The 13,945-nt window shown below is 45.7% G+C and overlaps 1 protein-coding gene across 1 annotated transcript in view; it reads right to left on the reverse strand.

Moving 5' to 3' along the window:
• Nucleotides 1-13,945, reverse strand: part of cspg4 (chondroitin sulfate proteoglycan 4) — a 64,397-nt gene that overhangs the window by 21,863 nt on the left and 28,589 nt on the right. The window contains exons 2-5 of the mRNA XM_063196710.1: nucleotides 8,427-8,590; nucleotides 4,315-7,920; nucleotides 2,595-2,828; nucleotides 1,627-1,863 (exon numbers count right to left, since the gene is read on the reverse strand). Coding sequence (XP_063052780.1) covers nucleotides 1,627-1,863; nucleotides 2,595-2,828; nucleotides 4,315-7,920; nucleotides 8,427-8,590 — 4,241 coding nt within the window. The remainder of the gene's footprint in view (nucleotides 1-1,626; nucleotides 1,864-2,594; nucleotides 2,829-4,314; nucleotides 7,921-8,426; nucleotides 8,591-13,945) is intronic.

Raw genomic sequence — 13,945 nt, forward strand, 5'->3', positions numbered from 1 at the left:
TCCGCTCATACTGTAACCTGACAGATGCTGATAGTATGTCCAGAGCCTCCTGATACATCTGAATCGAGCCCTTTCTCCCTCCATATAGCTCTTCACTGGGCTAATCAGATTTAGCTGAATCATGGAGTGTAGCATGTGGGTCCCATTAGTTCAGATGGAGCTCACAACAGTGAAGCCCGTTTTTTTTTCTAGCAAAACGCAGGAAGGTTCTGTGTGCACACATGCATTATTATGGGAATATATGAGCCCGTTTATTTTGGCTCCAGGCAGATGAACGAGAGAGCAAGCGAGCGGCACTGTCAGATTTTCCACCGTGTGGCAGGAGGAGTAAAAAGAAGGAGGAGGAGGAGCGGAGGGGAGAGGAGGGGAGAGGAGGGGAGAGGAGGAACAGAGTAGAGCAGAGGGGAGAGGAGGAGGAGGAGCAGAGTAGAACAGAGGGGAGAGGAGGAGGAGGAGAAGAGGGGAGAGGAGGAGGAAGAGGAGGAGGAGGAGGAGTAGGAACAGAGTAGGGCAGAGGGCTGGACTACACACTGGGCTCCACACTGGAGTGACTAACTACCTCCACACACACACACACACACACACACACACACACACACACACACACACACACACACACACACACACACACACACACACACACACACACACACACACACACACACACACAGGACCCATGACGCGTTTCCGCCAGAGCACACACTTTCATGGTCTTGTCATTCCTTCCAGGTTCCTCAAACCACACTGGTAGTAAAGATGGTCGTGCCTCAGTAGTCACCGAGTGTTCTGAGCAAGAATTCCAGGAAGATCTCGCTCTGAGAACCTGAAGTATAGGCTACTCTTTGTGTTATTTAGGAGATGTTTCCTATTTTCCACTGCTTCCCAGAAAAGATGAGGAGGAAGACTGGTTGCTATTACTCGGTACTTGTAATGACATGTTTTTTAGGTTTTGCGGCTATAAATGACAAAACTGGGAAAGAGAGGTAGTCACCTTTTAAGTGAAGGCCACACACACACATTCTGCCAAGTAGAAGACCTTTTAAGTGAATGGCTCCTATTAAGTGGTCAATATAGTCTCCCTAAATAGCTGTTGATTTTCACAAAAAAAGAAGAATGATGTCAGTACAAGAGCAGTGAAAACCAGTTGTGACTCTGTAGTGAAGGGGAGGCAAGTTGTCCTGTAAAACCAGGTCTTCAGGCCACCAAACTCTGGTACACTAGCTTCTACACCAACGGGCATGCTCAGTTGGGTAGACAGTCACGGCATACCTACAATCTAACATTTAATTTTTATTTATTTTTTCCCCATATGCTTTGTTTCCTGATTAATCAGCTGTGTTCTTATGCTTTTATTTTTTCTGACACACATTGTGTTGCCGAAGTGTATGTCCGTTGTCCAGGGCCCAGGGAAAAGTAGGGCCCTGAATTTGGTTCTCATTACATTGTACTGTATGTATGGGAGGGCCCTTTTTCGATGACTTTGTCCTGGGCCCAGCCAAAGCTGTCATTGGCCCTGCCCAGGACAACTGACCTCTTTGCCCCCCTCCTGTCGGTTTCCCTGCTTACAGTACATCACACACTCACCTCGTCCCAGGTGAAGGAGGACAGCTCTCATCACACACTCACCTCGTCCCAGGTGAAGGAGGACAGCTCGAAGTCGTCTCCCTCCAGGTAGCGAATGTCCCCGTGCTGCGGCGCCTCGTCCACGATGAACTCGATGTTGGCCATGCGGTAGAAGGCATGCGAGATGTTGAGCAGCTCCTGGGACAGGGCCACGGCGCCACCCTCCCGCACCGTGAAGTTGAAGGTCTGCACGGGGATGAGGCGCGGCACGATGCTAATGGTCACCTCCAGGTCCTCCACCTGGCGTCAAAATGTGTACCCCGTTAAGACATAGTTTATAAATTTGTAATAACCAAGTCCTAGTGCATTACTAAAGGCCCTGTGTTATGTCATACTATTGTAGTACTATGGTAGTTAACTTTTCAATGACTATTACAGCGTGCCAATGGAGGTAAGACGTGCATTAAGTGGCTATGAAAGTATATAATTTCTGTTTCAATGTATTCGCCTCCTTAAGCTGAAAGCCAATTTCATATTTCACAGGTTGTGGACTCCATGAGAAAAAATAACATTTGGATAAATAAACTGTAAACTGACAAAAGGTAACCAGAGACAAATGAGCTTCACACATTTAACTTAGGACTTTGGCCTGGACTCTGATTTCGTATCACCATGGGGATCTCAGTGGCCAGACCTGGCCATTAGCATCTTCAAGTGAATGCGTCATAGGGACTGTCAACAATGATGGACAATGGGCAGTGGACACATGGGTTCACAATGTTTGTAAACACGATGTTGTGAGGAGGGGCAAGACACTGGAAGCCAACAACGTGAGCTAATTTTTTGACCGACAGCGGTTTCCAACAATCAGAGGTTGAGTTGTGCGCAGCTAGGTTCACGCAGCCAGGGGACAACAAAAATTTAGAGCCCATGTATACTGATGTACAAACGTATGACAGTTTCTTGTCTCAATTTACAGTGCAGTGACCACCATAAGATGTCCGTTTTGCCTTAATTATTAGCCTACACACCGAGGTGAAGCCGTTGCTGACGTCCAGCGTGAAGGTGTCCGAGCCCTGCACCGGCGTGGACACGTAGAGGATGCGGCCCTTGTTCACGTCCTCCTGCGTGAAGGTCTGGATGTAGTCGAGCGTGGGCGGCGCTGCGCTCTCCGAGTCGTTGACCATCTTCACCACGTGGCCCATGCGCGGGTACTCCTTGAGGCTGTACACCATCTCAGTGGGCAGGATGTCAGGCTGCTCGACCTGTTGTGGAAGTAAGGGAAGAGGAAGGATACCATTTCACTTATGAAAGGTGATTTCAAACTTTCTCTCAGAATTGTTTGAGACGCAAGTGCGTGGAGAACTGTTCACTTGGCGTGGAAAGGTCCAAGAATACATGGAGGGATTTCAATTCTGAAGGTGTACTATTCATTAAAAATAATCTTGCTTTGTAATCCAATTTGAGACATCAACTGCTTTACATTCACATTAAAAATACCTTTTAAAAAAATAGAGTGACTGTGTATGTGTCTTCTTAGTTTAGGGGATTATAGGGGCCTTCTGAAAGCACCAGACCGAAAAATCCAGTTCGACCTTCAGCAAAGCAAGCACCAATTTAGTTTTGATGATGTGCAATATGAGGTATGCTTTCTGTGCCCAGGCATTACGGCATTGCGCCAAATTGCCATAAAACAAATATGACCCTGCAAAGGACAGACATTTGTTGAGTGTCACACAGATTTATGTGTAAACTCTGAATCAGGCAACAAAGTGGACCTTTGAAAGTGTATGACTGTATGATGTGTAAGGCGACGTTGTGCAACGACAGTACAAAGACGTGTTTACCCAGATCCTCCATCTAAGGGTAGTTAAGAATGAGTTTTATGACTTTTTTGATCCGTTTACGATAATTTCGTTATTTTGAAGTAATCTGTTTGATTAAATTTTGTCAACGAAAATCCCGGCCTGGGCACTGATACAGATACATGTCAAATCTTAACCCCCTCATGGTGAAATATGATGCTGTTTATATAGACTTTCTTAATAAACAAAGGATAATAGTAGACAGCAAGCTGCATGGAGCATTATAATTACGCCTCAAACTTTGAAAGTTTGATGATGAAGAGTGCTGGTTCAAAGATTGCGTCCTCTGGGTAAACGTTGTTTTTCACTTGTTGTAGACTATGGCCTGTTGGAAATTAGTCTGATGTGCATTGCACAAAGACACATCATTTCTCTTTTCGTGTGGAGTTAATTAGGGCTTCTCCCGGGAAAAATAAAATAATTAAGAAAGGAAAAAACATAACCAAAGGACATAAGAGTAGAGGAACAAAATACATTGTACTTTGAAGACATCTAAAAGAATCAATCTTTTAAAAGATATAATCTTTTGATAAGGTCAGTTTTGATTGCTTTAATATGTTTTGATGTTGCTTCAAAAATTTATGTTATCCAATTGGGCAAATCAGTTTCAAGATAACGCTCATAATAATGTGCTGTGATGCACAAGCAGGCTTTAGAATCGTCAACTTGAGTGTTCCAGCCATTTAGGAGACACTAATTGGAACATGTTTAAGCCAGGTAAATCACCTGAACATCACCTAACATCACCTTAAGTACATTAACAGTATGAATATGTGGAAGTAGGTAGGCAGTGTTTCATTTCAGGTTACCAATCACTGATTCTATACATAAAATATATTTCATGTATCATAGATTGCATTACACGAAAATGAAGAGGGATTTTTACCTTCAAATGATCTTGAGTGATGACTGTATGTTCTCCTTCATATGCGATTATGTTTCCATTGTTGATCACCTTCGGCTCAGTCAGGTATCCTTTCTTGAATATCTTGATGCGGAATATTCCGTCCTCTGAAAGGTCTTTACATGTTACTGTGAAGCTGAAAGAGTCTTTCGACTTCAGACTGTAGTCATGATGCTCATATGACACCACTCCCTTCTTCAAATCATTCTGTGTGAATTGTGAGGCCTCGATCCCGCTGACAATGATCCTCCCATCATTTGGAGGCGCTGTCATCACATACACAACTTCACTACCATCTTGGATATCTAAATTGGTGTCGGCACTCAGCAATGTTGTGTTGAGTGTCTTTGTAGTGCCGTGGTCCATTACCGCAATACTGTTGTTCACAATTTCAAGGTAGGGATCTCCAGCTTGAATTTCAAACAAGGCTGTTGTCTTATGCACGCCGTCAGAGACCTGCAGCTGAAATCGCTCTTGATCTGCCCCTGTGTGGACGAAGAGGACTTTGTGGTCCCGCAGGTCCGCCTGCGTGAAGCGGTGCAGGGCCTTAGTGGGATCTGTAGCTGACACTATGTTGCCTGACAAAATCCCCTCACGGGCATAAACCAACTGCGTGTCATTGAAATCAGAGTCAAGGTCGGCGAACAAGATGTCGTCCGTAGTGAGCAGCCTCTGTCCATTCCGGATGACGTTGAAGGTCTTGTCGATGACGCGCACAGGGGCGTGGACGTTCTTGGACTGCACCGTTATAATGAAGGTTCCGCTCAGGGCATCCTGTCTGTCGTTGTTGGAGCTGCCCTCGGACTGCTCGTACACGTGGAAGGTGAAGTAATCATCACCTGACCTGGCTCCGTCATGCTTGTAAACCAGCCTGTTCAGCTTCAGGTCTTCGTTGCTGAAAACCGTCACTGAGCCTTCAAACCTGGGCATGCCAGGTGGGGACTCTCTGAAGATGTGACCATACTGAGGGCCTTGCGCGATTCTGTACACGTAGTCCGCCGAGTTGGCCGCCTCTATCCAGAGGTGCTCCTTGCTGATGATGTTCTCCCCTCCCTCAGGGACGTTGAGCTTCATGTTGGTTAAAACGGCCGGGCTGGTGGCCGGGGGGGTGTTGGATGGGGTGCTGGCTGCAGAGTCAGAGCCTGCCTGGATATTGATGGGGAATGTGTACGTGGGAGAATACTGATCGTCTGCCAGAATTTTAAACTGAAATTGGTCCTGCGCCTCAGTCCCTCTTTGGACCCTTGGAGTGTAGCTCACCTGAGAATCTGCCACATCTTGTTGTGTGAACATGGCACCTTCCACGAGATCTCTGCCTTTCAACTGCAGCGTGCCCATGGTGGGAAGCTTCTCAAGGACATAGTACATTAGGTCTGGGTCTAAGGTTTTCTCAGTCATGGTTGCCTGAAGTTCCGCCTGTGAAATAACCTTTTGTTGTCCTGCCTCTACCGATAGCGGCACCATGGTAGCCATTTTCACTTTAGCAGGTATGATCTTAATGAGAAATGTGTTGTCTTTCAGAGACTGCTGTCCAAGATGGGCACTGAAATAGACATGCTCAGTCACTGCGTCTTCCATATCACTGGTGTCTGTGTTGACGTATTGCAACAGGTTTTGTTCCAGATCTGTCTGATGGAAATGGGTTACTTTTCTTGGCATGCCATCGGCTGGCGTGATCTGCAGCTCGCCATATCTCAGGGGCTGAGTGACATTGAACAAAACATCTCCGTTTCTGGGAGTGACGTACACATCTAGTTGTTGTGTGCTAATGGTAGCCTGCTCACCTTGAGACATTAGAATGCCAGTGTTAGTCACGACGCTGAGATGTGGTTGCGTCACAGCAAGCTTCACTGTGATTGGTTCGCTGGAACTTTGGCCATCTGATACCATTAGTTTTAGCCCTGCGCTGCTCCCGCCCTTATGGACATAGTAGATGAGACCAGCTTTCAACTGCCTACAGGTGAATTGATCGATGGCCACTCCTGGCTGCTGGGTATTCTCCAGATACCCCTCAGGTGTGTTGGACCCCGGCATCACATGGACAAACAAGTCATCACATCGACTGTCTGTATCAACGATTTTGATGAGGTTGGGGTTCAGACGAGTGCGTCCATTTTCAGTGATGGCAATGTCTCCAGTACTCAGTTGAGGGACGTCATTGACGGGGAGTATTTCCACTGGGACGACGTACCGCCGAGGGGTCTTCAGGCACTCTGGGAGGTAACCACTGCTGTGGGCCACCACCTCCAGTTGGATCTGATCACCGTACTTCTCATTTCCATCGTGCAGATACTTAATTTTCTTGCTGGCCACATCTAAAAGTGTAAATTTGTTTGTCCGCCTGCTGCTCAAGTTCATATCCACTATTCCATACCATGGCTCGTCTTGAAGGGTAAAAATAATCTGAGACTGCCGAATGCCGGCTGCCGTTATGTCAAAGGTTGGATGTAGATTGTTGATGTCGAGGAAGGCCTCTCCTCCCTCAGGGACAAGCAAAGCAGAGACATCGAGAAGCTTTGAGACATTTTTGAAGAGTTCTGGCATGTCGGCAGTTGGGTAACAGTGTCTTTCCTCAGGAACTACGTCAACATATCGAATTCTAACAGGGGCAGTGGTTGTGGGGGTCTCAAAGTAGTCAGTTGAGTAATCATACTCCTCTCCTTCACATTTAACGTGAACGTCTTTGGTGACCAGTGCATCCTGAAGAGTCTTGTCCTTGTTGTTGACTTTGATTTCCCCCAGACATCCAATGAACGATTCAGATGTCACTTCTTCCTCCATCCTTGATAAGTAATTTGCAGAACGGAATACATCTTTCATTTTGAGCGGAATTCCACCTAGGTAGAGATTGCCGACCAAGTCCAGCTTCTCAGATCCGTCAATGGCAACAGAAGTGGCTTCGCTGTCAACGTTCAACTCGAACTTGTCGCCGGCCACCTCGATCCTGATCCTGTGCCACTGGTCGTCATCCAGCTGGACCTTCATGTTGTCGAGAACCACCATGTCGTCGTTTCCCAAGTCAACCACACCTTTCAAATGGCCGCCCACCAGCCCCACAGCGATGAAGTCCGACTCTCTGCCAGGGTGAAAGGTCAAGAGTGCATCTTCAATAGTGGTCTTCATCAACATCTCGAGCGTGTGGATGTCACCGCTGGTCCTCACCCACGTGGGCATGGACACAAAGGACTCGGGGCTGATGAAGCTGACGGTCTCTCCGTCAGCCACCTCAAACTCAGAACTGCACGCCGTTTTTGTGTCATGACAGTCCGTGGTCTCTGAGGCAAGTATATCGAACTGATGGGACAGGAAATGGACGTTGTCGATGCAGCCCCGGAACGGGGGGATGGCGGGATTGAGATACGACACGTCCAAGTCGTCGTCTTTGCCTCCGAGATAGACTCCTATATCGATGTTGAGGTCATCTTCGCCAGCTCGAATGTCGGTGTCGGTGTGAAACAGGTCATCAACTGACAGTGTGAGTTTGGCGTCCTTCATGCTGACAGACACGTGGTGGTTCAGGAGGTTGTTTAACTGAAGGCCCTGTGTTGATGACAGCACCACCTCTCCAAAGCCCATGTTCATTCTCGCCTGACAAAAGAACACAGAGAGAACAAGATATTAGGTATTTTCTGTACATGCAAAGTGTGTGTGTGTGTGCGTGTGTGTGTGTGATACAAAATGTAGCATTTATGTTAAGGCTATACAACTCAACTTTTTCATGGCAGCAAAATCTACATTTAACTAATTTTTAATGTGAAATATAAAATCATAACTTCATCAATGTACTGTATGTCGATCATTGGAACCGAAATGCTAGACATTCTTTAGTATGCTGAATTTGTAACCTTAAGTCTTCTTTGAGTTCATGATCGCAGTTCACAAACGTGCATGTATAAGAGCACAACCACATCATACAGTGCATAACAAAACACACACACACACACACACACACACACTATGCACGCATGCATGCACGCACGCACACACACACACACACACACACACACACACACACACACACACACACACACACACACACACACACACACACAGCACACAGCACAACCATATCATACATAGCAGAGCATACTGACCTGTAACTTGCCGTTATACAGTTCTATAGACAGGTAGTCTTCAACCCCTGCGGCCAGGAGCAGGAGTCCACTCCGTTTACTCGTCTTGAACTCCAGAGTGACGTGGAAGTTGGTGAGGTCTTGGATGGCATGTATTTTACAGTAACTGTCTCCAAAGTAGGATACTGTGCAAAAGAGAAAAACAGAAAACAGAACAATATTTTATATTGTTGCATTTTACCATTAAATGGATGTTCCACTACTGACATGTTCACATGTATCACAAGGGGGTGCACATTCAAACTTTAAGACGGTATTGAATCAATAAAGAACAAAGAAACAAAGAAGCAAACAAAAACATATGCAGAAGAAGATAAAAAGAAGACTGCACACTTCATAATCAGCAGACCAATCTGTTGAGGAGAAGAATGCTTGAAATGTCACAGCTATGGATGCACTATGGAAAATAACTTCTCTACTTCAAATGAACATTGGATGAGAAAAAAATATCCCAAGAGATAAAAAAAAGAAGTTTTCACACTCATCAAACGAATCTGATGCAGAGAAGGGAAAATTGCTTGAAATGTCACTACTACTTTTACAGTACAGACGCAGTTTGGATGAGAACTTCAGTAAGAGTTAAAAGCTTGGGCAAGTGATGTGTGAAGACCTCTATTTCACACTACTGATATGTGACCACAGTGTCTCGATGAACCGTGACACACATGACCCAGCATGCACTTGTGTTCCTCCAGCTGCACCATCTGGCACGTTTACAACAACAAAAAAGGAAAAGAGAAGAGGCTGAAGGGATCTTCTCAGTCAGTCTGCTATCTCTCGACTCTCGCCAAGACATTAGTCACTATCCCCTCGAGACACTGTCTTGGCTCGGTGTCCAAATTGGGGTTTTCCCAAGCTTCGCAAATTCTATCACCTGTGTTGATTTTTTTTAGGTAATGTAAAAACAAACCGGAAGCTGCTGCCATCATTTCTCATATTCTCTCGGATCACTCGAGAGGACCTCCGAAGTTCCTTGGAGCGCAGCCAAGAGACACAGGCCCCTGTGGACCCGTTTCACAACCACCCACACTCACTTCGGGTCAGAGGTCACGCGATGAAAAAAACATTCTGGAGACATTTCGAACAGACAGGCGACACAACAGGCAAACAGCTGACTGGGGTACGTTTCCCCCAACTCTGCCTTCTTAAGGGTTGTGGAAACAGTGCTCTGGTGGTGGACATAAACAACCAACTTTAACCATAATATCACGGCAGGACTATTTGTTTTACTGCAACACATCTGCAGCGGTGAAGGTTTCAGCTGCACTGTACTGTTGCTCTCTAACTAAAGTGGGACGACCGGTGAAATGTTGTGTTTGGTCTGTGTTATATCACAGTGCATACACAGCATTGAAGTCCATTTGGAGGACTGCCATGTAGACACACAAGATTTTTGTTGAACCTTTCTTGAAAAAATACAAGGTCTTCAATGTGTAACTCTGTTTAACTTATGACCAGACTGTTGGCAATAATGTAGGAAATTGTTCTTTTGTTAACACAACTACTGTATATCATCATTGTACATAGCATTTTTTGAAGTGGGCAATGGCATAGACATATTATATTAATGTAACAATAATAATAAATAACAATAATCAAAATGAGAAATTTAATTGTGTGATTTCTTGTGACCCAACCCATTACAGTGAAAAAGTCACAGTTTTGTTATCGAGGTATTATTTCATCAATCCTAAATACAATAATTGTGGCATTCATCCTTCCACAATGATAGGCCCTATGTATCAAATCTCTATTTCCAGCCTTTCCCGGCCCAGAGGCAGAGGGCCACACAAACTATGTAAACAACGTGGCAGTAGTTCAGTTCCAACAGCAATATCTTAGAGGAATAGGAAGACTTTAACAAGGATTTGATTACAAAGCCTATTGCCTCCTAGTCCATTTTGTGCCGATTTTTCATTTTGTAATTCTGGGCTCCGCATTAATTCGCTCCACTAAATTGGGCTAATGATTTATAGTCTTTTATCACTCTGCTTTTAGCATCTCATATTATCTCATCCCTTGATGAGGGATCAAGGCGGCTTTAATATGGTACTTTGGTCCGTTGACCACAGCACGAACTTGGTCGTGCTAATCACACAGTATATTCCACGTCACAGAGTTAGCCGTCGATGGGTCGGTGGCTGTGTAATGTGTGTCGGCAGCTATATTTGGAGGGGCTTATGCAACCATGATGAAATCAGACATTTTCTGTTGTGCGTGTGGCAGGAAACAGACAGACACAGACGGACACACAGAGAGTGAGGCCGAGAGGAAGCCAGGCAGGGTGGGAGCCAGTGAAACAGGAGCTTTATAAGTCTCTCAAGAGGGGATGGATGGGGATGGGGGGGGGGGGGGGGGGGCAAGGGTGGGGTGAAGGGGTGGATTCTCTACTGATGGAGTCAAAGAGCCAAAAACAAAACAAAACAAAAAACCCTAAAGAACTCACAATCAGCATTATGATCCTACAGCCTGAGCTTTTCTTGGATGGCTCTCAGAGAAAACGGGGATGAAATATGTGCCGCCAACCAGGGCTCTAAATTAACTTTTTCCACCACCAGCCAATTTGGCTAGTGGACATTTTTTCTTACCAGCCAAACAGAAGTTCAACAAGCCATTTTTTTATCTCGCCAAAATAAACTATGCTTTAGGCTAGTCTTTCTTTTTCTTTTTTTTTTTTTTTTAAATTATGGTCATTTTGTTCAACTATTTCTACAACACAGATACACCATAGGCCTGCATACGCTACTATATGCCTACATAATAAGCATATTACAGGCTATATATTTTTTTCATTTTTTTTTAACTTCTGCTTTATTTTTTACTTTCATTACTTAGGCATAATCAATTTGATTAGTTTTTGTTCAATTCCTCTGAAAACAGCTGAATCACATCACACAAGCCACTCACATAACAGACCTTTAACATAGGCCTACAGTAACCAAGCACACAGCTTAACACTACAAAACCTCACATAGGCCTACGCACACCCCAAGGAAGGAGAAGAGATGAGAGGAGAGAGGAGGAGCTCTTCTCTACCATGCGCAACAAAATGACAAGAAGCCTAGTTTAACTGAAAGTAAATATTATCTCGGGAATATTCGCTTCCGTTGTTACTTCGACAGCTTCGTCGTTGGTTGCTTTTTTTTCTTTCCGATGGCGTGGTATGGGCATTAGTTGCGCCAGGACTCGGAACATTTCAGAAGACAACTGAACTGACAGCTACGGTCACACTACTCTGACAGTCAGCTCTCCTCCTCTGCCCTTGTCGCTATTTCGTTCCACAGCCACTCATTTTTTAACGTCACTATTATTACGGTTACACCAACGCACAGAACCTTGCGCTAACCCCCGCCACATTCTCATCACTCGCACAAAACATAAGTCTACAGAACAGAAGTAGCTCTATGCATAATCTGCGTAACTCCTGTTATTGAAACGGCCAGGGCCTCGCTGCTTCAAAAATGCAGCCTGTTACAGCAATGTTCATATAGCAGTAGTGACGGTAAAAAGGTTGTAGCGAAAGCGACGAGAGCATAGGAGGAGAGCTGCCTGTCAGAATAGTGTGAGCGCAGCTTAGCTGACAGAATGTTTTCAATCCTGGCGCGCGCAACAGCATGGAGTTGCCGCTCGCTGCACTGGAAAGCCCACTGTGGGAGGCTACGTCGTGACGCTAGTGTCCATGGGTAATGTAGGAAATCTCGCCGTCTAACGTTCGTCAGAGCAGCGGTTTACCGTTCATAATTTACTGTACTCGGGAACTACTAGCCAAATTGGCGGGTAGGTATTTTTTTCTACTAGCCAAAATGAATTTTCACCCCTGTTTGGCGTGTTGGCGTGTGTTAATTTAGAGCCCTGCCGCCAACCATCTGAAGCCAAGTCGTTTCAGCCCAAGTCCCCCCCTCTGTCTCTCATAGTTCATATGTGGTACAGTTAACTGCAGCTGCATATTGGTGGGAGAGGAGGGTGTTGGCTCTGTGTAACAACTGATGCTTTACAGACGCCAGTCATGCAGTCACAGGAGAATAGGTGACCAGGCATGGCTCTCATTATATTCCCCAGACGTCTCCGTCTGAAGGAGACCTTCATGAACCACCACTATGTCGTCCTTGCATCGCGAGTTGCTCGCTTGCTCGAAGCAGCTGTTCTGTGTTATTTGCTGCCAAACATCCCCATCACGCCTGGCCTTGTGTTTGCTGAAACCTACATACACAGCCAGACATGTTGGGACAGTGCAGTGCAGTGGAGTGCAGTGCAGAGGGATTTTTTTATGTTTGTACTGATTGATAACACTGGCTCTGCTCTCCCCATGTGTTCGATGGAGCCGCGGTAGCTCGGAAAGTCATTGTTGGCCCAAGTGAAAAGTAATATTTGACACACCATTACTCACAAGTTACTGCTAAGGGTGCCTGGGAGGGTCAGAGCAAATGTACAGGTTTTGTGCTGCGATGACTACTGGTCTGTAGCCTACTGATGGCCATGTGTCAAGGAAAAGCATGTGAGTGGAATGAACTCGCCAGCACACACACACACACACACACACACACACACACACACACACACACACACACACACACACACACACACACACACACACACACACACACACACACACACACACACACTCACACACACACACACACACACACACACACACACACACACACACACACACACACACACACACACACATTTTCTCTCTGTCTCTGTCTCTGTCTCTGTCTCTCTCTCTCTCTCTCTCTCTCTCTCTCTCTCTCTCTCTCTCTCTCTCTCTCTCTCTCTCTCTCTCTCTCTCTCTCTCTCTCTCTCTCATGCCGTCTGGTGAAAGGCTGCAAAGTACCACACCCTAGTGAACACAGTCGCTTATTGTGAGTTCCAGCGTTTCGGGCGCTTTCTTTCAGTGATGGCTACAATTTTTTACGACTCGCCTGCATGTGTTGCACTTGATGTTTTTAAGGGAGGTGAATGAAGTCAATGAATGAATCTCCCCCATTGTAAGTGAAGCACCACCAAGTGAAGCACCCTGTTTCCCTACTTCCCTCCCTCCTCTCTTTTGCTCTTCTGTTACCCAGCCCCGTCTGGAAAACACATGGGTGAGGATGAAGGAGCGCTACAGTCACATCAACAGGAAGTGTGAAAGTGTCGGGTAGGGCTGGGAAATGTCCTGGGGTTTTTGGGATGCAAGGTGTGGGCTGTGACGTTTGGGCGCATCTTTTCTAGTACTGTATGCACTTCCTTTCCTCTTACTCAACCGGCTAAGGGGCGCAGGGGACTAAAAGAAGAGTAAGTCTGTTATGCCCTTAATAGCAGAATGCAATTTAAGTCCTTACAAATGGCATTGGGCTGTTGAGATTGTATTGTTCAGGCCTAGGAACACATTTATGAGAAAAAAATTGAGGGTATTCATGGTAAGTTTTGAAAACGTGAGTGGTCTATTGAAATTGGTCATGTCACTCATGTTATTAGACTCCTTCATTGGAACA

Source organism: Engraulis encrasicolus, chromosome 4 (genome assembly GCF_034702125.1).
Source record: "Engraulis encrasicolus isolate BLACKSEA-1 chromosome 4, IST_EnEncr_1.0, whole genome shotgun sequence".
Lineage (NCBI taxonomy): Eukaryota > Metazoa > Chordata > Actinopteri > Clupeiformes > Engraulidae > Engraulis > Engraulis encrasicolus.